This window comes from Eptatretus burgeri, chromosome 3 (assembly GCF_056783735.1).
Source record: "Eptatretus burgeri isolate ZD-2024b chromosome 3, Ebu_testis_v1, whole genome shotgun sequence".
NCBI lineage: Eukaryota > Metazoa > Chordata > Myxini > Myxiniformes > Myxinidae > Eptatretus > Eptatretus burgeri.
In genome coordinates this window covers 28172607-28200106 of record NC_140963.1, presented here as the reverse complement: position 1 = coordinate 28200106, position 27500 = coordinate 28172607, and the positions used below count along the sequence as shown (strand labels likewise).

General features: G+C 42.6%; 1 protein-coding gene across 11 annotated transcripts in view; it reads left to right on the top strand.

The window, feature by feature from the left end:
• GULP1 (GULP PTB domain containing engulfment adaptor 1) overlaps positions 1 to 27500 on the top strand; it is a 356627-nt gene that overhangs the window by 163521 nt on the left and 165606 nt on the right. For all 11 annotated transcript variants that reach the window (XM_085872779.1, XM_085872774.1, XM_085872772.1 and 8 more), the window contains one exon: positions 10623 to 10715. In XM_085872779.1, coding sequence (XP_085728905.1) covers positions 10688 to 10715 — 28 coding nt within the window. In that variant the 5' untranslated portion in view covers positions 10623 to 10687. The remainder of the gene's footprint in view (positions 1 to 10622; positions 10716 to 27500) is intronic.

The following is a 27500-nucleotide window of genomic DNA, read 5'->3' as shown; positions in this document are numbered from 1 at the left end:
CCTTACGTGAAGCAGGATGGAGAGTCAATAGAGAAAAGACAAAGCGAAACGGGCACAGTTCAACAAGCAAGCATTTTATTTTCCGGCACACGGAAAGCACGTATATACAGCCATTCAGAATCAAAATGCACATAAAGCAAATGCAAGAGTTAAAACTGACAACGCGCACACACGGCAACACTTATACAGTTTTACTTCACAGATGGCGCCAACACACATTTACACAAAAGCAAAGGAAAGAAGCCACCCTCACAGACAAGGAGGCAGACAGGCCCATAGGCCAAATGTGCGCGTGACCTGGAGGAGCGGCCAGGTCCGCGAGACTGGGGTTGTCTTACCCACGTCCTCGTGATGCGTTGGCAGGCAAGCCGCAAATGTGGCCGCGCCGCTCTGCCCCGACTCCGTGCCCCTTGGCGGGTTTCGGTGGCACCACGTTTGGGGTGGGGTGGGAACGGGGCCCACTTTTGCACTATCTCAGCACGGGGGAAAGGGGGAATTGTTGATGCCATGGGGGAGGGGAGTGGCTGGCTGGCTTGGGTCCCGCGACGAGACGAGCGATCCCCAACACCGCAACCTCATCGCCGACCCCTGTCCTTCTTGCTTCGGACCCGAGCTCCCTAGCTTGCAGTTCCACCGCGCGCACTCGACTCAACTCCGCCAACGCAACGCTCCTTGTCCCCAAGAGCAACCTCTCGACGACACTCTCCAAGCAACTCCAAAACCCAACTCGCTCCAATTCGCCTTGCGCTCGCCTTTTTATAGGTGGCAGGAGCAGCCAATATGCAAATTTTAGGATCAGAACGCGATTGGAGGCGGGGCCACGCCGTCCCCCCCCCCCCCCCCGTCAGCCATTGGTCGGGCAAAAATGGGCGTGAACCTCTCCTGATCTTAAAATTTGCATATACGGACTTCACATACACGCGCTTGGAGGTGGGGCCAAGCCGCCCCGCGCTCGCCAATTGGACGGAGGAGAAGTGGGCATGAAGCATTTCTGATCCGAATTTTTCCCCTCGGAAATGCCGCCATTCGCGCTCGCAGCTCGGTGCGTTCGGCACCAATCGCCAAACGGGCCCGAGTCAGCCCGACGTTCAGTGTTCACAGGAGGTGTGGGAATGGCCGTAGAAGCGATGATGTGGGATGAATTCGTGAAGGTAAAGGCGAAGGTGGTGGAGGGTCTTCTGTGGTGAGGGTTGGCGTTGTGGTTGTTGTCTGCGGGTTGGAGCGTGGTTGTAGTTAGTGACGATGGCTGGTGTGGTGGTTAAGGTGGTTGTTGTGTGATTGCGGTTGAGACGTGGTTTGGTTCAAAATAACGACAGAAAAGAAAAAATGGCTAACTCAAAGCGTCGCAGCCCGGATGAATCACATAAATTCCCTCTATACAACGGGTTTGGGCTAACGACACATGTACCAATGAAGATATCTCACCTGAGGGCCCTTTATGGTGTAATGCCAATTTCCACAGCTGTAACAATATATATATATATATATATATATATATATATATATATATATATATATATATATATATATATATATATATATATATATATATATATATATATATATATATATATATATATATATATATATATATATATATATATATATATATATATATATATATATATATATATATATATATATATATATATATATATATATATATATATATATATATATATATATATACACACACACACACACATTCTTGGGTTAATTAGGTTGGTCATTTGATTACTAACCCGACTGCAAACTGTCATCCTGGTGATTCATCAGCATGGCTTTGCACCAATGTGTATGTTGTAGTTGTTGTAGTTTGAGTGGTGGTACATCTAACTTTTTGTGATTCATTGACCTTCCGTTCAATGTTCTGATTTTGTGAACTTTTAAGAAACTCAGAGTTCGACTTTCACTTTTGACGACCTCAGCGATTGAATTTCCTTGCGGGTTTGAATCAAGTCTTGTCATAATGGCCAATCATACTTATCAAAACACTTTGCTCTTCCCCAGAAGCCATTTTTGTGATTTCAAACCTGGAAGGTTGGGTGGTGGGGGGGGAAGTGGGGGGAGGTGATCATCGGCTGGCAGGTCAGGTGAGGTCAGGTATGGGAGCATGCGCCAGAGCAACACATTGCTGCATCCACTTTCCGCCGGTATTCCAGGGGCCTCTGTCTGGCCATCCCCCAGACAAATGCCTGGCCGATCTCCATCTCGTTGAGATGTTGATCAATCTGCTGCAACCATGAGGTATGTGGTCCACCCATTGGCCTCTTCCACTTACAAGGCCCCCTCACTGAGAGAACCGGGATAGCAGCATCAACGTCAGGAAAACGAGACACATGTCCATACAGCCTCAGCTGACGCTCACGGAATACACAGGTAACAAATCTCATTTGAGTCTCTCTCAGCAACTGCTCATTGGACACACAGTCTGACAAGCAATAGCCAAGTATTCTCCGAAGAGACCTTGTACCAAAGAAATTAAGTCTCCGTCTCAGATCCCTGGGCAGAGTCCAAGTCTCACATCCATAGAGCAAGACTCGAAGCACCAATGACCAGTAAATTTATCTCTTAGATTTCTGATCATGATTGTTTTCTTGACATGTACGGAAGTGTTTTGATCCTCGCCTCGTCTATAACAGCTGGCCGATCCTAGCCATTGTTCTTCATGAGATAATCATTTGCCCACTATCAAGATCATGCAGTCCTGACTTGCAGTATGCGCCAGCTGGCTTCATGACCATCCAAAACCTGCTCCCGTGGCTTCACATAACCATGATTGGGGTAGTCTAGGTGCCAAACAGCCATTTCAGGGCAAAGCGTGCTTTTGCATCATTATGAAGATTTTTGGTTGATTCATCATCTCTGAGCTATCCTGAATCGGAATAAGCCAGGTGCCAGACTCGCACCCTTGAGGAATTTTTTTTAGATGCAAAAAACAAAATGGCCGCGACCGACTTTTGATAAATTCTGTTTTGGGCTATATCTTCACTTCTAATGCACTTACACACAATTTTGGTGTCTACCACTATGTTTCATGTGACAGACAAGGGAAACATTCATGATTCTCTCAAGATTGGACGACAACAGATGGCGGAATTTGAATCTGGATGGCCAACAAGCTTCAACAAGACACAAACCAAGAAAGTGACCCTGATGACTTCGACCAAAAAGAGCATCAAGCTGGATGGAAGGCCAGCAAATGATACCGAATTGATCTACACCCGAGTCGTATGTCTCCAACAATTCAGGGATATTGATATCAAGGATGTCCTATCTTACGAACTGTCCCCTGTCCCAGCGTCCTTGTTTGATGAGAGCGGTGCAATGCGGGCTCAGTCGAAAGCAATCCTGAAGACGAAACTCCAAGTTGACCAATCAAGTCGAATCCAAGGTGTTCCAGATGCTGTCATCATCGATGGATGAATCATGTTATGGACTGTACCTTAGCCCACAAATGCTACAGTTGAGGATTATGTGATCAACTTCATGGGAACCATCAAATACCACCTGGAGTGTTGTGACATATACCTGATTTTCGACAGGTACATAAAAATCAGCACAAAACAAATGATGAGATCCAGTCGCGCAGGTCATGATTCAAGTCGAAAAACATCAACTCAACTTACACACAACACTTCCAGTGCAAAAATTGGTCCTAAATGTAGCCTACAACAAAGTACAACTGATCGATTTGATCTGTCAGTATCTGATGACCCACATTGTGGACAACCAGACCAAACTGGTGATCACCGGAAAAGATCCTACACCAGTACAAATATAGAACAATTCCACTCTCCAGAGACAGGATCTGAAAACACACCATGAAGAAGCATATGTCATCATCATCCATCACTTAGTTAAAATTGTGTCAGGTGTTAGTGGTGACTCGCACATCAAAGTAGTCTGTGATGATACAGATGTCTTTGTCCTGTTGATTCATTTCCACCTCGAGGAAAAGATGACTGTGGATGTCAGCATGGAGAGTCCATTTGCTTGGAGGGCGAACGTAGACATTCGCCAAACAGCACTGAAACACAAAAGCATCGCCAAATATCTGCCTGCTGTACATGCTCTGACCGGATGCGATACTGTGTCGTATTTGTTTGGCATTGGAAAGGCCAAAGCGCTGAAGGTACTAATGGGTGGACATCATCCCACCTTACTTGGTCAGCTGGAAGCAGACGAGGAAAATATGATATCTGAGGCAACTACCTTCATTGCTGCCTGTTATGGTTCCAAAGTCGAAGGTGATATGTCCACACACCAGTATCAGTTGTAGAAGTCTAAGATGGCTAACTCCAAGATTACCTCTGCTCCAAAATTGAAGTCGTTGCCCCCATCGCATGATGCCTTTGTTCAACATGTACATCGCGCTCATCATCAAGTCATTATATGGAAATCAGCCACTCAGTCAAACCCTCCGAACTTGGATCCCATCAAGTATGGATGGCAAGAAGGTGAGGACGGTGCGACGTTGTGTCCAACCACACTTCCACCCAATGTGTCTGCTGCACCAGTCACCATTCTGCGGCTGATCAAGTGTGGATGCTCCACCAGCGGCCATGTTCCACCGGGAGGTGTGGTTGTGTGGCAGCACAGATGTCATGTTCGATGTTTTGCAGTTGTAATGCTCGATCAGACTGTTGTAACGAACAGACAACGGCAGTAGCTGCTCATCACGACGACGATGACGAAGATTGAACATAATGTAGAACATTGCATCCTTCACAAAGTTAATATTTGTTTGCCTAAAAATAAAAGGTAATTTCAAAATCATATACATGTACATACTTACTTTGAGACATAACCCAAAGTCATCGTCAACTATCCACACATATCCGGATATATTTGTGTAAAAATCGTATTCCAATATAATCATCAATTCATTGATCATTGCAAGTAAGTTACTTCAGCTGTCATTGACTATTATTGAACGTAGTATTAATATTTGAGGGTTTATCAAAGTCAATTTCTTACTCGAAGTGATCAGTGGAACTGCAAAATAGCCATTTTTGATATTAAAATGGTGGCCATCTTGAAAATATGAGACAGGTCTCATAAATACAACTTCAATTTTATCATTATCGGATTCCTTGACCATGAAAACGTAGTAGTAGACACCAAAATTGTGTGTGTAAGTGCATTAGAAGTGAAGATATAGCCCAAAACTGAATTTATCAAAAGTCGGTGGTGGCCATTTTGTTTTTCGCCTCTAAAAAAAATTCCTCAAGGGTGCGAGTCTGGCACCTGGCTGATTCTGATTCAGGATAGCTCAGAGATAATGAATCAACAAAATAACTTCATAATGACGCCACAACATGCTTTTTCACATTTCTGCTGGACAAGGGGGCTAAAATGTGGTAGTACACCTTGCTCAAGGCTGGCCCATGGGTTAACAAATACAAAGGCCACATCCTTTTTAAATCATTGCTGTCTTTACCCTGTTGAACCCTTTATCAAAACCTGAACTGCAAGACAGCAGCAGATTTGTATTTGAGGAATCCTTCTCCGAGATGAGCTATCTACCAAGGCTAACAAGACCCATCCACCCCAAATAAATTGGTTTTAAACTGCCATGGACTCACCTTTCATCTCAAGATTTTCTTGTGACTGCTGAAGATGAAAGACTCCAGTTTATATGCGATTTATCTGTTGATTTTTCGAAAATTCACCTCCAACTAGGAGGACTGACTTCACGATGCTGTCAAAGATCCTCAGCTTAGATTTACTGTTATACATCGTTGACTTCTAAATTTCCTTGAGTCTCATGAATGCACCCCTTGCTTTTTCTATCCACGAGAGTACATCTGTATCTCCCCCTCCTGTTATCGTAACCATGGACCCCAGATATGTAAACTTGTTGACCTCTGCAATTGGTGAATTGTTACACATGATGTTATTGTTGGGGTGTTTGACATGTATGATCGTGCTTTCTAGTTTGGCTATGTTAATTCTCTGCCCCACTTTCTCCACATACAACTGTAGCCTATTTACTCTCTCCTGCCTGCTATGTAAGGACTGTGACATCAGGCAGATGCTATCTACAAACCACAATTCCTCTCGCGATTCAAATTGGTTCCTCCAAGGTATCCCGCTCCTTCTCTACTCCGTTGTTTTTCACAACACCCAGTCAAACACCACGAAAATCATTAACGGAAAAACATACAACCTTGCCTGAACCCTGTAGTAACCTCAAATTCGGATGACTTCTTGTTGCCTATTACACTGCATTTATATCCATTGTGGGTACTCTTTCTCATCCGTACAAATTTATCCGATACTCCATGCAGTATCAGTATATATTCCACATTGCCTCTCCATTTACACTGTTGAACGTCTTTTCAAAGTCAATTAATGATAGGTAAATGCTTGCATTCCATTCATTGCATTGTTCTATTATTGTTTTTAGTGTGAAGATCTGATCCCTGCATCCCCTGTTTCTCCTGAACCGAGCTTGTTCCTTTCTTTTGGGACTGTCAACAACCCTTTGATTCTGTTCAGTATTATCTTGCAAAGCACTTTGCTCATAATGCACAGTGGGGTCACTCCTCTCCAGTTCGCACATTCTGTTATGTCCCCTTTCTTTGGTCGTTTGATTATGAGACCACATTTCCATTCCCCAGGCAATTATTCTTGCTTCCACATCTCGTTTATTAAGCTATGTCGGGTATATGTTGATGCTTCTTTACCTGCATTTGTGCAGCTCTACATTTATGGTATCCGCACTTCATGTCGTCTTCAAATTTTTGATAGCATCTTGTACTTCACACTGTTTGTTTGGTCCCGTGTCAATTGGCAGATCCCTTCTTGTCTGTCATTGTTCACTCTATTCAAAACCTCCTCGAAATATTTGACTGTTTCCATCTGCTCCCTTTCTGAAGTGTGTATATACAGTATATATATATATATATATATATATATATATATATATATATATATATATATATATATATATATATATATATATTATATATTATATATATATATATTATATATATTATATATTATATATATATATATATTATATATATATTATATATATATATATATATATATTTTTTTTTTTTCAATATTCAGACAAGTCATCCATACCTAAGTCCTTCTTTTTTAAATATACAAATATTCTGTTGCTCTTTTTGGTAGAGCATTAAAAAATAAAGAGTTTGTTTATTGCCATTAGTACAATTTTTTTTCTTTACTTTCATAATTTTTCCATTGTGGCTGAGACATTAACTGTTGCTCAAAGAGCACAAATGGCTGCACATTATGAGGTTTCATCAACTGTAATTACAGTTCAAAGATGGTGGTGGCAAGAAATGGCAAGAAAGGAAATGCCATGTTGTTGATGTAAATTAAATAACAAAAATTGTTTTCCGAAAAGCCTACTCATTGCCATTTGAATTTGTGACCATCGCACTTCAACATGAGCTCCTGCGTTCTCAGCACATCCTTTTAATCGTTCGACAACAACATTTTCCACTGAATGCCGAAAAACTCCTCCGGCAAATCAGAAAAAAAATTGTGGATAGAACATTCTAATTCATCCACTGAGCAAGTTTGCTTGCATACATTTTTTTTCTTCAGACCATCCACGCAAAAAATATCCCGCAGGGTTAAATCGGGACTCCTGGATGGCCTCATCGCTCGAGCCATCTGTGTGAAAAGTAGGAATCCAACCAATTTTGAAATTCAATCAAGAAGTGCGGAAGTGCACCATCTTGCATAAAAATGGTTTCATCTGTTTGTCCCATTGCTGAATTTTTTGACGAAGAACCTTTCGAAACATTTATAAGTTATCTCCGTCTGTTTGTTGTATTACGGAGGATGGAAGGTCCAACATGTTGGGCTGGTCAATCTGCATTTGGTACACCATGGGTGATGACAATTTTTGTCAAATATCATTGGAATTGTGTGTGTCGTTTCTGAGAAGAAAGCAAATATCTCTTTTGGGGGGGCATCCCCCACCCCCCCCATGAACTCCCTCCATAGACCCCCTTCAACCCTGATTCATTTTTTTTTTGATGCCGTGAACAAACTTTGGTACACCTTGGGTGAGGAAGGTTGTGGACAAGTTTCATCAGAATTGCATTTGTCGTTTCTGAGAAGAAAGCAAATTCCTATTTTTTGGGGGGGGGGTAACCCCTGTGGACCCCCTTTGGGCCTGATTCTTTCTAATGCCATGAACAAATTTTGGGACATACACGGTTGAATGTTGTGGTAAAGTTATCATCGAAATTGTATGTGCAGTTTCAGAGAAGGAGTTGAAAGTATTTGTGGACGGACTGACGGACTGACAACGGGCCATCCCTTAAAATCCCCTGAACTAAGTTCCAGGTGAGAAAAAAACGATTCCTGAAACGGTTGGTGGATGTTTTAATCCTGCAACACCGACGACCAGAACATAGTGGTTAAAACATTGTGGTTAAACGCTGGATGACGAGAATGTTTGACAATATTTGAGGCTTTGGCAAAACATCTAGACGTGTCGATAACTTTGAGTGCAGGAAGGTCAACACCAATGATCATCTGTGCAATACAAACAACTCGTTCCAACAACTTGAAGTTGTGTGCAGTGATGTTGCTGAACCAAACAATAATTGATCTTGTTAAAATACTTTCAGATAACACTCCTGTAACAATTCACGAAAACGTCACGATGCATTCCAAATTTTTTCAAATGTTTGAGGAAGGAGGTGCAAGCGCTGCTCGGCCTCCTCCGTCAAAGTCTCCGGAGGCATGATCATCCAGTTGTCCGTCCATGCGAATTTTCTCCATTTTCTCTGCAACTACTTATCCGACTGACACAAAATTTTTCACCGTAGGTGCAAATACGCCTGTGGAATGTTGTAATGATAGTTATGACGTCATAGGTCATGTGGTGTGGCAGCCGCGTTGGAAAAAAGGATACACTTTGGACTTCTATATCTCTGAAGCCGCTCCATGGAAAAAAATTAAAACTTGCCACGTGTCAAGTACTCCTCATGGGAATCAAGTGTGATTTTTTTTTTATGATGTCATAGGTGGCTTCGTTATGACGTCATTGCATCCATCGACCGCTTTATCCGATCAGTAGGAAAATTTTTGAGGGTCATCTAGGGCTAAATTGTATGGGAGGAATAATTAATTATTGATGACATTATTGGTCATATGGTTCAGCAGCCTTTTTCTTTTTTTTTTTTACATAAAAACCTTCAAAAATCTTCTCCAAAATGACTGAACAGATCTAAGTGAAACTTTAAAGGTATGAGTGCCTATCCATGCGGAACAAAAAGTGCTCCATCTATGACGTCATAGGTCACATGGTTTGGTAGCTATGATATTTTTTGAAGAATAAACCTTTAAAAACCTTCTTCTTCTCCAGAACAGCTTGACAGATCGAGGGGAAACTTCACCCACATGTTCCCCAATCATTGGGGATACTAGGGTCTTCGCAAATAGTTAATAGATCACATGGTCTGACTTGAACGTGTTGGATTGACAAATATTGGATTGAATGAAAATCTTGAAAATATTATTTCTCTTGAACCACTTTATCAATCGACATGAAACGTCATAATTATGATCTCGTAGTCATGGGGAATATATGTTTTATATTTAAACCTGATCGGACGCATGATCTGGCAGCCAGAATTATTTAATATTTTGAATCTGGATTCAGGGATTTAAATCAAACTTAGTGCAAGGATGTACAATGATGTAATGTGGGTGGAGGCATATCTGGTGACATTGTGAAGTCGAAGTGTGCCTTCCAGTTTGTTCTACATCACTGTTCTAATGCAGAAATGCATGTTTATTTTTGTCAAATAGAGTGTATTTTAACTTGTACTAAGCAAAACAATACATTATACACTGGGAACCTTATTCCTGCAAAAACAGTCTGATTTGCCTAACTAACATAAGCGTTTTAAACGAAATTGCTTTTTCGTGATTCTTCCAGTATTCAGAGTCCAGGACATAACAGATGAAATGTGGATGCTCAAGAATTTGAAAGAACTCAATCTCTACATACATACATACATATGTATAAATATACATACATACATGTTAGATTGTTAGTATTAGTATGTAAATGTGTGTGTGTTTATACATTACACACACACACACACACACACACACACACACACACACACACACACACACACACACACACACACACACACACACACACACACACACACACACACACACACACACACACTAATACTAACACACAGATGAAAGAACTACCTTGGGGATCTGATCATTGTCAATTCGCACCGGAGGTTTGTTATTTTGCTTTGCTATCGGGTTTCGATCTTTTGCAGTGGCTGTATAGATATTGCTTTCATAACTTGGGGAAAAGTAACATTGTCGAAATGTTCTTGTGAGTAAACATACCTGATGTTAACGGTAAAAAAAGAATATTTGCACAGTGTTATGTCAAATGCTTTTTATATCTTTTTAAAATCCCATATCTTTATCATTCATTGCCTTTTATCAACAATTATTTTTCTTACCCTTTATTTCATTGCAAAGTGCTTTTCGATTCTGTTCAACATGCAATGCAATGTAATACAATCAATTAAATTTCTTGCTCTATCGATGGATATTGTGATTTCATTTCCTTTGTTTTATTGCAGTATTATAACCTTGAGCCACTGAGGCTGGAGTCCCAGAAAAGACTGCCGGCGATTGACAATTCAACATGAACCGCACGTTTGGAAGAAAGAAAGGTACAGCTTGTGTTTGAACACATCTTCATCTACAAAATCTCAAGAAAACAAAATGGCATTTCATTTAAAGTGAAACAAAAGTCAAATTTTCAGAATAGAATCAGGATTTCATCTCTAATTACACATTGTTTGTTTATTAGCCCCCGTTGGACCTCGTCCAAAATGGGGGCTTGTGGATTTGTTCTCGATTTTCATGTTCATGCGTGCGTGCAAGCTTGCGTCCACAACAATATCTTGGACATGTATGGACCGATTTTATTCGTACTTGGCACAAAGGTAACACATGATGGTATACATACACACATCATTTTGTTTCGTGATGCAATCAAAGATGGCTGACTGACAGCTATTTTAGTTGTAAAAAAAACCCCCAATGTTGAAAACATACTCAACCATTTCGCGGACATGCATTTACTGATGTTGTTCAAACTTAAGGCGCTGTCACACCTTGACGATTTAGCCAGCGTATGCCGACTTGTGAAAAATTTGTCTAAAACGCTGGCACACGCCGAATACGTTATGGGTAAGTTTTGATAACATTAAGAGCATGCTGTAAAACACTGCCATATGTCATAGTACACTGGCTTTCATCGTTGTACTTTGCGGTTGTCCTCAAATTTTAGCATGCTTGAAATTTTACGACGTATCACTCACACGTTCCGCTACACTGGCCATAAGTTGTAGGCACGTTATGCGATCATTGACACACGTTGGCACACGTTACTTGTAAGTTACTCATAAGTGGAAACACGTCGAGGTAATACTTCGCGCACCCAAAACTTATTTCTAACCTATGACTAACGTGCTTTGAACCTATGTGTAATGTTCCTCCAACGCATATTGACGAAAGTAGACGTATTGGATTGACATCTTCTGGACGACCACAGAACTTACTGAACGTGTTTCTAATTTACAGCTACCGTATAATGGCGTATTAGTAGCGTTTAAAAAAAAAACAACAACAATAACTTCCGATATTTCGTCACGTGCCGTTACGTCATGTCCGATTGCCTCTTCAGTTTGCTCATGTCTTATTCTTAGTTCCTCCTCTGTGAATATTTTCAGTTTGAGGATATTGTCATGTCGAAACTTAAAAGCAAATGTCCGAATATATTTTAAAATTCGTGATAGACTATAAAAAATACAAAAAAAACAACAACAACAACAACAACAGCAACTTCAGATATTCCATCACGTGCCTTCACGGAGCAAAGGAGAAAAAAAAAAGTGCCTTCACGGAGAAAATAATTTTTGGGTATGCTAAACATTACGTCGACGTGTTTCGACTTATGAGTAACTTACAAGGAACTTGTGTCGACGTGTGTCAACAATCGCATATCGTGCCTACAACTTATGGCCAGCGTAGCAGAACGTGTGAGCCATACGGCGAGTACGTCGTAAAATTTTCAGCATGCTTGAAATTTCACGACGTACTAAACATACCACAAAATATGACAGTGTACTTCATCGTTTTTCAGCATGCTCTTAACGTATACACAACTTACCCATACCGTATTCGACGTGTGCCAGCTTGGTTCGGAAATTTTTTCATACGTCGGCATACGCTGGCTAAATCGTCAAGGTGTGACTGCGATGTTGACACTTCCAATTTTCAGGCGGTTATGCTTTAAATCGGCGTGCGGCAGGTTTTTAACAGGCTACGCCACGAGTTCGTCGGCGATACGTGCAGCGCGCTCTGCCTCAGTTAAACTATCGTTGGGCATAGGTTGTGAACGCCGACAACAGGTAAAGCATTCGTTGGTATAAGTTATCTATAAGACAACGAAATGTTCTGTACCCGTTACTAATATGTTATGCATACAACCAACACGTTATGAATACAACCAAAACTTTTTTTAAAAACCATCAAAATTTCAGCGTCCGCCAACGTTTTACATACATTTTTATACGTTGCCATTGCTGGCTAAATCGTCAAGGTGTGACAGCGCCTTTAAACTTAGCACACAGATAATGAATGATGGCTTAGATGTTCACTTCAATTGTTTTTGAGATCAAATCCAAAATGGCTAATCATTTTGTTACTTTAATGTGTCCCCAACCATTTCTCAGACAAACATGGTCCGATTTTGTTCAAACGTGGCTGAAGCACAGTACACCGACTGGATGCTTGCCAAAGTGACATCTTGTAGAGTGGCTGGTCAGGTCTTGAATTGGATTTCAAACTGGTTTCGTGATCAGAAGCAAAGAATGGCTGTGAGTGGGAGGAGGATATCTTGCTGGGAGGATGTAAGTGCGGGGTACCTCAGGGATCAGTACTCGGACCATTACCATTCATTATTTCATCAATGATTTGGATCGTGGGGTGAAGAGAAAGCTTTACAAATTTGCAGATGACACAAAGCTTCGAGGTAACGTGGATAGTCGAGGCAGTGGTGATCAGATTCAGGAAAGTATTGATATTTGCATAGTTTTGGCAAAACATTGGCGGATGCAATTTGACCTGAGCAAGTGGAAGGTGTTGGGGATGGGAAAGAACAATGAAAATTGAGATTACAGGATGCAAGGGGTAATTTTTTGAGCATCACACAGGAGAAGGATCTGGGGGTGGTAATAGGTAAGCAGGCAGCACAATTCCAGGCAGCTTCAGGTAAAACAAATAGGGGTTTGGGTTGTATTAGGAGGGGGATCATTTATAAATCAAAAGAGGTGGTGTTAACATTGTACAGGAATTTAGTGAGGCCACATCTAAAATATTGTGTGCAGTTTTGGTCACCACAATTCAGGTAAGACATAGATGCCAGAGAGAATGTTCAGCACAGGGCTACTATGTTGAATCCGGGCCCAGCTCGACTTAGCTATGAGGAGCGGTTGAAGGAGACATGGCTTTATACACCAGAAAGGAGGCGGTTACGAGAAGAAATGATGGAGATGTTAAAGATAATGAAAGGTATATATAAAATAAGTGCAGATTAATTATTAAACAGAGTAGACAGTGTTAGGACCAGGGGCCAGAGCCTGAGAGTAAAGAAGAGGAGAGTTAAGACAGTAGTAAGGCAGGGGACTTTTACTCAGAGGGGAGTTAATGCATGGAATGGCTTCCCTGTAAAGGTCGTGGCAGCAAAAACAGTAGATAAGTTTTAATTGGAATTAGATAGGTTCATGGAAGTTGTGGAGATAGAGGGGTATAGGGATGTTGGCAGGACTTTTCAGTCGCTTGAACATTAATGGGTGATTGTGTGCATGTGTATGGAGTATTGTTGGTGGGGTCTCATCAAGGGGTGTTGTGTGGTTGATCTGTGTGTTTTTTTAACCTAAGCCCATGCCCCCTCTCCGAGGGAAAAAAAAAATACAAAAATAACACAAAAAACATTTTGCATTTTCTTATTATCCTGCCCACCGGAGGGAGGGAGCGCGATATTGTAATCGTCCGGTTTGTTTGTCTGTTTGTTGGGAAGTCGATCGAGTCGAAAAAAATTTTTTCGAAAAAATATATATTTTTTAAATTTATCCTGATTATCACTATTTCTGTCTATGTTTGATGGGGAGTCGATCGTCGAAAAAAAAAAAATTCCAAAAAAATATTTTTTTTTTGATCTACCCTTATTATCAGTATTTCCATCAATATGTTGGGTAGTCGATCCAGTCGAAAAAATTTGTTTTTTTTTTCAATTTTTTTGAAAATTGTCTACCCTTATAATCAGTTTTTCCATCGAAATGTTTATCTGTCTGTCTATCCCTCTGTTCGGTCCAGTGCTCCGTTAATACAATGGTGATTTTGATGAGACTTGGTTGGTAGGTTCATACCATGACCTAGTTGTGTGCAAATGAGAACTGTTGCTATGGACACCACCGTTGCCGAACAACGCGACTGAAATTTTTGAAAAATCATAAAAAAATTATTTTTTCGAAAATCAAAAATCGGGCCACGAGCGACTGTGGGCAGTACATTCAGCCATATTGTCAAAAATCTCCAGCCGGATCCTATGAAAACTGTCGGAGAAGATAGACTTTGAATGAACCCTGGTCGAAAACAATAAAAGAACGAAGTTCGTTATATCTCAGAGACTATGAGTCGGATATACATGAAACTGGTATGGTAGGCTCATGGTATGTCCTAGTTGCGTGTGAGAAAGAACCGTTGCTATGGACCCCTCCGTTGCCTAGCAACGGCCTAAAAACCTCTAAATGTGGGGGTATTTTAACGAAAAAAACAATCTGCAGCATTAACCCTTGAAGCTAGAATCATGAATTTTCTTGTGCTTAATCCTCAGGTCATTCTCCATCGAACAGGCCCATCGCCTCAGGTTCTATTGGGTAGTCGACTCCCCATGTCCGCCTACCGGCTTGTTTCTTTGTCTGTCTGTCTGTTCGCAACTTTACGGCAAAACGGCTTCAGCAAACACTATCAAATTTAATCCACAGGTGGGCAATGAACCTTGGACGACCCCATTAACTTTTGGGTCCATTTGGATCAAAGCTCAAGGTCAAGGTCACAAAAAGATCAAAATCGTATTTCGCTCATAACTTCGTCAAAAATGGTTTCATTGACTTCAAACTAAGACTAAAATATTCTTATTCTTTTCCTTATAATCAACATTCAGGTTAAGGATGTATCAACTTTAAATTTGATCCCCAAAATAACTTTATGCCTTCAATGGGCGGGATCTGTTGTGCCTGGCACCACTTGATACCTTCGCATTCTGCGAAATGTTATGTTTTGGTCGGCGTGTATTTATTTATTTATTTATTTGTTTGTTTGTAATCTTGTGATTCGTATAACTCAAAAGGTATTAAACCGAATTGCATGAAATTTGGTGGGATGATTGGTTATTAGCCAGGAAGCATTCGATTAGATTTTGGGATCATTCGGGTCAAAGGTCAAGGTCAAGGTCACGAAAAGGTCAAAATCGTCTTTTTACGATAACACGGTCAATTTTTATTCAATTTGTATGCAACTAACGCCAAAATGTTCAGAATTCAACGCCTCATCTTGTGATATGCAATATGACACAATGTCGCCCATACTCTTGTTACCGGTTAGGGGTCAAAGGTCAGGGGGGTCACGACCTTGAAAAATATGCGGTTTTTGTCATAACGCGGTCAATTCTTGTCCGCTTTACATGAACCCAGCACCAAAATGTTCAGAATTTAATGCCCAATCTTGTGACACAATGATGTCATAACATATGTCACCGGTTGGGGTAAAATGTCGGAGGGGGGGGTCACGCCCTTGAAAAATATGCGGTTTTCGGCATAACTCAGTCAATTCTTATTCGATTTGCATGAAACCAGCATCAAACGAGATTACCTTCTCTTGTTGAAACGTTGTATTCACCGAGCTTGCGAGTGAAGACTCGCCAAAACGACGTGAGTTGATTGTTGTTTCGTCCGTAGCCCCCGAAAGTCGGGGGGGGTCATGACATTATAGATATGTGGTTTGTGTCATAAGACCATTTATATGAAACCAGTTCCCCACACTCATACCCAGAACAAAAAAAGTAGTGGCGGCAAAGGTATGCGCTCTCTGAGTGCCCGTTCTAGTTTTGATCTTGTGTTGATAAATTAGTGTGGTGTTGATGTGGCGCAGGCATGGTGGGCTGAATGGCCTCCACCTGTGTCTAATTTCCTCGTGTTTCCTTGTGTTACACGATGACGCACTTGCACCTAACTTTATTTTGCGATTTGATCAAAGATGGCTGATTGGTAGGCTGGCAGCCATTTTGGTTGAAAATAAATATGGGCTTGCCCTTTAACTCTGTACAGCAAGATTACTAAAACAACGGGGGTTTTATTTGTTTTCCATTTGTTTTGAAAGTGCCATTTTAAAAGCCTGTGAATTTCACAGTAATTTTTTTTTTGTATACTTTGTCAAGGCTCATATGAGAGCGAACACACAACGCACAGCAAGGGGGCATGAGACAAGAGGGGCAGGAGTGGAAGGGACAAAACAGTGGGGAACAGACACATTAGGTGATCTGTGGAAGGGAGAGGGATGGGATGGGATGGGGAACATGGGGAAGAGAAGATGGACATTACAGGGACTTTCAGGAAGGAAAGCAGGGAAATTGAAGGAAGTGGGCTTGGGTGGATTACCGGGGGTAGAAAAGATCGAGGATTTTCATGGGAGATGATAAGAGGTGGTGGTGAACAGCTGTTTTGAAAGCCTGGAGGGAAGAATGGGAAAGAATAGAGTGAGGGAGTTTATTCCAAAGGCGGGAAAAAAGAGGAATGAAAGAGTGAAGGTGAGCAGTGATTCGTGATTTTGGTAGTTTTACCAGAAGGGGGTTGTTGGCGGACCTTGAGCGCCCTGTGGAAATGTGGTGGGGACAAATCGCAGAGAGAGCAGGGGGGGAAGGCTGGAGAGGAGTCGGTAGAAGACAGAAAGACCACCGACCAACCTGCGGTGATTGAGTGAGAGGCTCAAAGACTCAGCTTCATTGTGGGAGATGCCGATGATCCTAAATGCCCTGGTTTCGACAGCGTGAAGCCAAGAAAGGTGGGAGGCAGGAGCACCAGCCTAGAGGGGAGAGCAGTACTCCATCAGGCTACGGACAAAAGCTTTGTAAGTGGTCAGGAGCTCAAGAGGTCCGACGAAGGACGATGTATGACGGAAGATTCCCATTCGGTGACTGACTTTTGAGGCGAGGTTGGAAATGTGACTTTCCCAGGAAAGGTCATGGAAGATAGTGAGACCTAGAAGCTTGAAAGAAAAGACTTCTTCCAGAGGATTGTTGAGAAAGTGGATGCGTGGGGGGGGGGGGGTTCTAAATGGTCCTTTCGAAGAGACATAGTGAGAGTGTGAGATTTGTCTGGATTGAAAGACATGTTCCACGTGTTGGACCAGTTTGTGATTTTATCCAGATCTGCAGTGAGCGAAGAAGCTGCTGCTTGCCGGTCTGAGGGATGACAGATGGTACGGCAAAGGGTGGAGTCATTGGCAAAGAGATATAGAGGATTTGCCAGAGAGTCGGAGAGATCATTGATGAAAACCAGAAAAAGAAGAGGGCCCAGAACGCTACCTTGAGGAACTCCAGCCTGCACAGGAAGAGGGGATGAAAGAACTCCATTTAGGGCCACACGTTGACTGCGACAGGAGAGGAAGTCTGCGAGCCATGAGTGGAGATGGCCTTGGATACCATGGGAAGAGAGTTTGGTGAGTAGTGCAGGGTGCCAGACTGTGTCAAAAGCACGTGATATGTCCAGGGATCCGGCCCGGATTTCCTGTCTGGCATTGAGGACCTCCATCCATTGATGGGAGAGCAGAAGCAGCATATCCATGGTAGAGTGACCTGGTCTGAAACCAAATTGATGATCGGAAATCAAGCCATTGGAGAAGAGGAAGGATTTCATGTCTGAAGCGATGATGGATTCCCTAACCTTGCTGATGATTGGGAGAAGGCTGATTGGTCTGTAGTTACAGGGATCTGTTTTTGCACTTTTTTATGCAGGGCAGTGATGTTAGCAGATTTTGAAGCAGATGGCAGATGACCTTAAGCAAATGAGAGGGTGAATAGAACAGAGAGAGGGTGAGCAAGAGCAGAAGAGCAGGCTTTGAGGGCACGTGGGCTGATGCCGTCTGGACTGGTTGCAGAATCTGAGTCAAGGTTTGAAAGCAAAGTCTCCACCTTGTTAGGAGAAAAGGACAGAGTCCAGGGACAGTTGGGTGCGACTGGGTAAGGTAGGTAGAGATAGTGATGGGTTTAGGACACAAGATTTAGCTGCAAACACCGAGCTAAGACATTCAGCTTTATCACGTGTGGTATCAGCAGTGCGGCCATTTGAGGTAAGGGAGGGGATGGAGGGGGAACATACACCAGAAACAGATTTGATTAAACGCCACCAGGATTTTGAGGAGGGAGAGAGGTTTGAGAGTTCAGACTTGAGATTAGAAAGATTTTGTTTTCTGGCTCTCCTGAGGGTAGATACACACTTGTTCCGAGCTTTGTGGAAGGAACTGAGATTGCCCTCAGTTGGGTTTGCTTTCCATGAGGCAAAGGCAAGTTGTTTCAGTACAACTGACTCGCCACAAGCTTCAGTAAACCAAGGGTGGGAGGAAGGGTAGGACAACTGAACATGAGAGGGGGTAAATCTGTGCATGGGAGAGAGCAAGTTTCTTTGAAAGAATTCCCAGGATGAGTTGATGTTGGAGAAAGTAGAGATAGGCGACCAGTCTATAAGTTTGATGGCTGCTTGGAAACCCTGCCAGTCGGCTTGAGTGAAATGCCAGACTCGACATTACTGAGGTGGTTCTCTGATAACAGCCAGAGAGAGGTCCACTTTGACAAGCACGTGGTCAGAAGAACTGATCGGAGCGGAGATAGTACAGCAGATATTTGAGGGAAATTTGTCAAAATCAGATCCAGAAGAGATGGAGTACCATTGGTTGAGATCTGGGTTGGGAAATTGACCGATTGAGTCAGCCCCAATGAGTGTCAGCTTTTGCTGAAGTGCCATGACAGGTGAGAGAGGTATCCACACCTCGCCAACTGGCATGATGACAATTGAAGTCGCCACATATGAGGAAGAGAGAGTTTGGATGAGAAGATAGAAGATGGTCCATGTTTTCGGATAGTGAGGTGTAGATGGAGTAATCACTGTTAGGTGGACGGTCCAGTACACATATAAACATGAGGTGGGAGTGGAGGGGAAGCCATAGCCAGAGGTATTCCTGGGGGTGTGGGGGAGTGGGAGCAGTGCATGGAGAGTGAGGAATAGAGTCTTTGATGAAGAGAGCAACACCTCCACCAGGACGAGGCTCAGGTCTGTCATACCGGAGGAGGGAGTAACCGCGGAGAGATACTTGGGAGTCAGACACATCTTGGCAGAGGAAAGGTTCTGTTCGCCAGATTATGTCTGGTTTGTCATTGGCATCCTGTATGGAAAGATCTGAAAGGTTTGAGCGAAGGCCCCAGATATTTGAGGTGCAGACTTTTAATGAAGAGGTTGGGGAGGAGGCTTTGGGTGCAGGGGGTGGGGGGATGGGGAGAGTAGGACAAGGGACGAGGGGGAGGTCAGGAGGGTTGTTGAAAGAGTGGGGGGTTGCAGAATAGCAAGAGGAGGGGGCCGAATGAGGAGGAGAAAAGGCTATGTGGTGCTGGGGAGAGGGGGGGCAAGAGAGGGGAAGAAGGCAGTTGAGGATTTGAGGAGGTGGAGTGAAGAGATGGAGGTGAGAGGGCAGTGGAGGGAGGCAGCTTGGTGGATGAGAGGGGGGCAACTTTGAGAAGGATGAGTGAGGGGGATGAAAGGTGGGAGAAAGGTGAGGGGGGAGTTTTTGAGAGAGGTGAGAGGGAGGCTTGGAGGGAGAAGAGTGGGATGGTTGCTTTGAGAGTGAGAGTGAGGGGTGACGGGGGTGAGTTGGCACTGAAGTTGGAGAAAAAGAATGGTTGATGGAAAGCGAACATCCATCGCAAACTGGGGTTTTTTTTAAGTTTTAGGTCAGAGATGCGATTTAACACAATTCTTGATGGATGCAATGAAGGCGAATTCAGAGAATGGAGAGAAGAAGCGCTGTAATAGTTGGATTTTTTTGGCAAGGAATGAAGGAGAGCTCGAAATGATAGAAGTCTGTTAAAAACAGCAGAAGAGTCGTGCATTATGAAACAGTAAAGAGTCCCACATGTGTGAGAGAGAAAGATGAGGCATTATAAGAGATCGTTTTTGTTATTATTATTAATGTTTGAGAGAGTTTTCAACAGATTAGGTCATGGAAGTGTTGTAGAAAAAATCGAGGAAGAAGACGAGGAGGAAGATAAGAGGAAGAAGAAGAAGCATAACCTGGAGAAGGTTGGCATGTTGTTGTTGTTGTTGTTGGGTATTTATTTTATTTTCTTTTTGAGATAAGAAATAGAGATTAGTTGGGAGAATGGGAGACGTTAGGAAAGTGGGGAGGATGAAAATTGAAGGTGATGGGGAGGATAGAAATTGAAGCTAATGGGGAGAAAAAACAAAACAACAACAAAAAAAAACGATCGAGCACCGAGGGGAACCGGTAGGCCTCAAGCCTCGGCCTCAAACACCCGGTAAGAACGTCGACAAAAAACTCACAAAATAGCACGATTTTTGAAACAAAACCGAACTAGGAACACACAGTAACATGTCGGTGAGAAAATTAAACAGTTAAAACGGGACAAATAACGACCGGAAACTTAACTTTGAGAACGTCAGCAGAGAGCCCCTAAGGAGACCTCTCCTCGCTCCAAACCTGGAACCGGAAGATGACAGCCGGAAGAATTTATTTGGAGACTGCCTCCTTGTATCCCCGATTCACCTTGAAACATACATCATCTGGATTTGAACTAATCATGTGCATTATGTGGCTCCATCCACAAAAATTGCTGAGAAATTCACTCATGGTGCATTCACTGGGAACTCAGATTTTTCCTGCAAAAATTTAATGCGATCGTCAAATAATAAGGATGTTAATGCAAGGATAGGATTTAATAATACAAGGATAGGATTTTAATACAAGGATTGGAGCGAGGAATTCTCTCTTTTTATAATGTTATGGAAAATTAATCCTCGGGAAGGCTCGTGGTGGTCTGTATCGAAGGGCAGGTAGAACAATGTGTGAAATCAACATGATGTTGATTGAGGTATGCCAACCACAACAGGAAACAAGGAGAAGCTGATTTTTCAGACCTTAATCCTTCACTGCTTATTGCTCCGACAAAGGGTTAATGCCTGAAATGTCCGCTTCTCCTTGACTTCCAAGGCCATTAGCATGCTTTAGTCAAAGTTCTGTTGATTCCATCAATTTTCCAGCTATTACTTATGTTGCACTGACTTGGAATTTTTGTAAATATGTGAAGAAGCTCACACATGCACTTGAAAAGGACAACAGAGAAAGCCGCAGGTACGAGTGGAATCAGATATCAATCTGTCAAGTGACATTTTATAATATTTACTCTGCAGAGTGGGTTCAGATAGAGGAGTTTAGGGAACTTTAAACGGCACTGTACGTCAGACTTTATTTTCTTAGTCACACAGAACAAGTGATGAAAGCTTCAAAAGATGATGACATCCAGGTACAATAATTAATCAATGTTTTTTCCATGAAAATTATTGATGCCCAGGTACATTTGAAAAATAATCATGTTTTCAAGTTGCTTTTGTAGATGATCAATAGCCAGATTTGGGGATTCAAGTGAAGTTGCCTTGATGGGAAGTTCTTACCTCTGTAAATCTGAAAATGTTTTGCAATTAGCATTTTAACAGTTTGGAAAAAGGGATTCCCTCTGTTGCCCAGCAAATGGATATTCTTTCCATATTCACAAGTTTGGATACCCTGACATGCTTCATGCAGAAACTGTACAATCTTTTATTCCGAAGCACAAAACACTCCGAGCAATGATAAACTACTAAAATGTTTTACCACCACAGCACTGCATTTATTTTGGGTTTAATTGAGATGTGGATTGAAATTTCTCAGTGTTGTGCTTTTGTTTGGTTCGTATGACTTTCTCAGCACATCACTCATGATACTTGGATGTCTGGTTCAAGTATCTGGGATTCAAGCATTATGGATGATGTGCTGATCAAATATTGTGTTGATTCCTCCATTGTTTACTCATGTCATAGTATTTCATTGGAAAGTATCACTGATATTTCCTAATGTCATTGTCACGCATTTGATATAGCTGGTGCAAGCTTCTCCATTCACCAAAGAGCACTGTTGTACCACATCCATAAAGCTCTTTCTTACCACTCACTCATATAATTATTAGTATTTCTAGCTGGGTTGGAAAGTTGCAACATGCTTACTGATGTAAATATAAGTCAATATTCCAGGAAAAAAAATCACAAAACTGTCCGTTCTGTCAACAAAAAAGTCTATGAACTAAAAAATCAGCAAACAAAAGTCGGTCGGTGCAGCTTCACTCATGCTCAGTGAGGGTCACATGACCAAAGACAATGACACACCATGTGATTTTGCACAAGCGTGGTCGCTCCCAAAGGGAGCTTTTACTTCTCGGTTGTATGGCGGTATGATGAAAGAAGTGTCTGTGGGTTTGTGTCATTTACAAACAATCTGTAGTGAGTGGTCGGAAGTTGTAAACATTTATCGTTAAGAGACGGTGTACAATGGTAAAAGTTACAGCATTGATTTTAAGTTTTACATGTTTACATATAAACAGTTGAACCTCTGCATCGGATACACCGGTTATTACGAACATTCAGAACACGTTTTGAGCAATGTATATTTTCCCTGCGTTCACAATCCACAATACGAGGCCATACATTTGAAAATCCTCAAAATGCAGATGAGATTGCCAAAATAAATTATCCAAAACAACAAAATAAATAATTATTTCATTATTCTCTGCAATTTTGCATCTTTGGTGGCAAAATACACTGCCCAGGGATGCTGGTGGTGGTGAAGACATTCAGTGTGGCGAGGCTTCCTTGGATGCGCTCCCTTGTTACGGTTTGGGGAAGAAACTCAGACAGGTGGAGTTTATTTTTCTTGGAAACTGAGTTTAGGTTTCACAGTAGTGCTTTCTCCATCTCTGAATTATGCTCCCCTTTCATCCCTTCCTTCTCTTCAAGTGGCACCACAGTCGACTGTGCTAATGAGAAGGCCAAATGCCTCAATTCTGTGTTTGCTTCCAAATCTTGTCCCCAGCCACTTGCTCTCCATATTCCTTCCCCACCCACCCCCCCCCCCACACACACACATACACACACACACACACACACACACACACACACACACACACACACACACACACACACACACACAGCCACACCCAACTTCTACTGGTGCAAGGGGCAATCTTGGAGCGTGTCAAACAGTAGAATAATCTGGGGGTGGTAAGAGATACGAAGGTAAGCAGATAGTACGATGCCAGGCAGCTATAGGTAAAGCTAATACGGTTTTTGGGTGTATTCAGAGGGGGTTAACTTGTATATCAAACGAGGTCGTGGTACCACTGTATAGGAATTTAGTAAGGCCTCATCTTGAATATTGTTTACAGTTTTGGTCTCTACATTTGTGAAAGGACATTGTTGTCATAGAGAGGGTACCGAGTGGAGCAAATAGATTGATCCTTGGCCGAGCTGATCTAATAGATATGTTTACGATGAAGGGTATTGACAAAATAAGTGCAGAATAATTTTTCAGCAGAATAAACACTGACAGGACAAGTGGTTACAGTTTATGAGTAATGAAAAGTAGAGTTAGGATGATCGGAAGGCAGGGTTCTTTCACTCAGAGTGGTGAATGCATGGAATGGTCTCCATGTCAGGTTAGTGGCAGTAGAATCAGTGTATAGTTCTTAAATTGAGTTGGAAAGGAATCGGGAAGGAGTGGGGATGAGGGAGTACGAAAATGTTGGCATGATTGCTCAGGCTTGCTGGGCCTATCATGGCCTCCTTTAGTGCCGTAGATAGTAGAAAAATCGTGCAAATTATGATACAAGCATCAAATTTGGCATTTCTGTTCTGCAGGACTTTCTGATCAAATCTGCCCGATTGGCCATTTGAAAATCCAAATTTTGAAAAATTTGAAAAAGAAAAAAAAGCTTCAAAAAAATTTGAAGTCACAGCTGGCTGAAATTCTTGAAGTGAAAGTGAACATCCCAGACAGAGAACAAAGGGGAGATGCAGTCATCATTGGTGGCTCAGCACTTATCAATGCCCTACCTCCACGCACTTCAAAGATATTTGATGACTATGCTAAAGAAGACCTCATCCCAAAGGTGGAATCCTATGGTGCCAGGTACGAGAGGGTGGACGTCGTGTTTGATGTGTACAAGAAGTCAAGTCTGAAGTCCGAGGCAAAGTCGAAAAGGGGGCAAGGAATTAGAAGAAGAGTGACAGGAACCAGTAAGACCCCAAGTAACTGGAGAAGCTTTCTTCGAGATGACAGCAACAAGACTGAGCTGTTTCACTTCCTTGCGGAAAAGATGTGCGAAGCACAGACGACAAGCACAGTCATTGTCACAAAAGGAGAAGATGCCATTAGCAACACAAGGAAGTCACTGGATGCTGTGTCTCCATGTTGTCATGAAGAAGCTGACACTCTTTGTACACGCCAGGGATGCAACGACGGATGGTAGCAAGTCCATTATCATTCAGGCTAATGACACGGACGTACTAGTCATAGCAATATCTGTACTGCCATCCTTACAGGAACTCGGTCTTGAGAACATGTGGATTGCCTTTGGCCAAGGAGCCAAGGTGCCATGGATTCCAGTCCATGAGGTAGTTTCTGCAATAGGGCCTGAGAAAGCTAGAGGGATCCCATACTTCCATGCGTTCACTGGATGTGACGTCGTGTCTGCCTTCCGCGGTAAAGGGAAGAAAACTGCATGGCAGACTTGGAACGTCTTTGATGATGTTTCTGAAACATTCACCAATCTCAGCCAGCATCCAACATTGATTCGTGATCTTGACTTTTTTGAAGTTTTATTTTTTCTTAAAGTTTATCAAAATTTGGATTCTCAAATGGCCAATCAGGCAGATTTGATTAGAATCTCCTGGAGAACAAATGTGCCAAATTTGATGCTTGTATCATCATTTGCACGATTCCTCTCAAAAATTGCTGTTATCTGCCCCACTAGTTTTCATAAAACCATTTCAACTGTCAGAACTCTGATAACATATTCCTTTGAATGCCGTGAATCTGAATAGTGAGATTATTCCCTGATTATTTACGCTCTTGCTGCTTACCATATTCTCAGTTATACATACCTGTCGTATGTGGGAAGATTCCACATCTGGAAAGGGATATTTTTTTTTGTATTCCAAGTCGAGGCTCATGTAACAGCTAAGACACAAAAGTATAACAAGGCAGGAGAGAAGATGGACAGGAGAGGGGGAGAGGGAAACACAACATAGTGGGGAACAAAGACAAAAGGATATCTGTGAAAGGGAGAGGGATGGGGTGGGGTACAAGGGGGTAAACAAGATGGTACTGCAGGACTTTCAGGAAGGAAAGCAGGGAATATGAAGGAGGTGTGTTTGGAGTGGATTAACAGGGGTAGAAAAGATCAAGGCTTTGGATGGGAGAAGATATGGGATGGTGGTAGACAACCGTTTTGAAGACCTGGAGAGAGTTGTGGGATTGAAGAGAGCATGGGAGTTTGTTCCAGAGGCGGGGAAAAAAGAGGAATGACAGAGTGAACCTCAGCAGTGATTCTTGATTTTGGTAGTTTCACCAGAAGGGGGTTTTCGGTGGACATTGAGCGCCATGTGGAAATATGGGGGTGGAGGGGGAGGGGACAGATCACAAACAGAGCAATGGTGGGCAAGGCTGGAGAGGAGATGGTAGAAGACAGAAAGACCACTGACCTGCCTCCACTGAGAGAGTGAGACCCAACAACTCGGCTTCATCGCCGGGGATGCCAATGATCCTAAATATCTTGGTTTCCACAGTGTGAAGTCGAGCTAGGTATGCGACAGGAGGACCACCCGAGGGGGGAGCAGTACACCATCAGGCTGCGGATGAAAGCTTTGTGCATGGTCAGGAGCTCAAGTGTGCCAAGGATGGACTTTGCATGATGTAAGATGCCCAGTCGGCAACTGGCTTTGGAGGCCAGCTTGGAGATATGGCTTTCCCAGGAAAGATCTTCACAGATAGTGAGACCCAAAAGTTTTAATGAAAGGACTTCTTCAAGAGAATTGTTGAAAAAGTAGATGGGGTGGGGGGGGGGGGTTCCAGATGGTCCTTTCGGAGAGACATTGCGAGAGTTTGAGATTTGTCAGGATTGAAAGACATGTTCAACGTGTTGGACAAGCTTGTGATTATATCCGGATCTTCAGAGAGTGAGGAGGTCGCGGCCTGCCAATCAGAGGAACAAGAGATCATACGACAGAGGTGGAGTCATCAGCAAAGAGATAAAGAGGATTTTCCAGAGAGTTGGAGAGATCATTGATGAAAACCAGAAGAAGCACTGGGCCACTGGGCCTGGGACTAAGCTCGCGATATGTCTATGGAGACAGCTTTTATCTTATGTTTGGCATTTAGGACCTCCTTCTATTGCCTGGAAAGCAGAAGTAGTTTGTCCAGGGTTGAGTGACCTGGTGTGAATCCACATTGATGATCGGAAATCAAACCATTGGAGAAGAGGAAGGATTTAATGTTTGAAACGATGATGGATTCCATAACCTTGCTGATGATTGGGAGAAGGCTGATTGGTCTGTAGTTGCAGGGATCTGGTTTTGCACCTTTTTTATGCAGAGCAGTAATGTTTGCTGATTTCCAAGCATATGACAGATGGCCATGAGTAAATAAATAGAACAGAGAGAGGTTGAGCAAGAGCAGCAGAGCAGGTTTTCGAAAAACGTGGGCTGATGCCGTCTGGACCGGTTGCGGAATCAGAGTCGAGGTTTGACACCAAGCTCTCCACCTTGTCAGGAGAAAAGGACGCAGAGTCCAGGAACAGTTGGGTGCGACTGGGTAAGATGGGTACAAAAAGCGATGGGTTTTGGACACAAGATTTCGAAGCAAACACCGAGTTTAGGCATTCAGCCTTTTCACGTGCGGTGTCAGCTGCGCAGACAATTGAGGTAAGGGAGGGGATGGAGGGAGAACAAACACCAGAAACAGACTTAACTAGTTGCCACCAGGATTTGGAGGAGGGAGAGAGGTTTGAGAGTTCAGACTTGAGATTCGAAAGATGTTGTTTCTTGGCTCTCCTCAGGTTAGACACACTTGTTCCGAGCTTTGTGGAAGGAACTGAGATTGCCCTCAGCTGGATTTGCATTCCTGAGGCAAAGGCAAAACTTGATTTGTCATTTATTTTATTTTGGTAAGATAGCGCGTCATTTGATTCAACGGTGGCAGATTCACTTTTTCTGAGCACTTTGTCTTAGGATAATCAG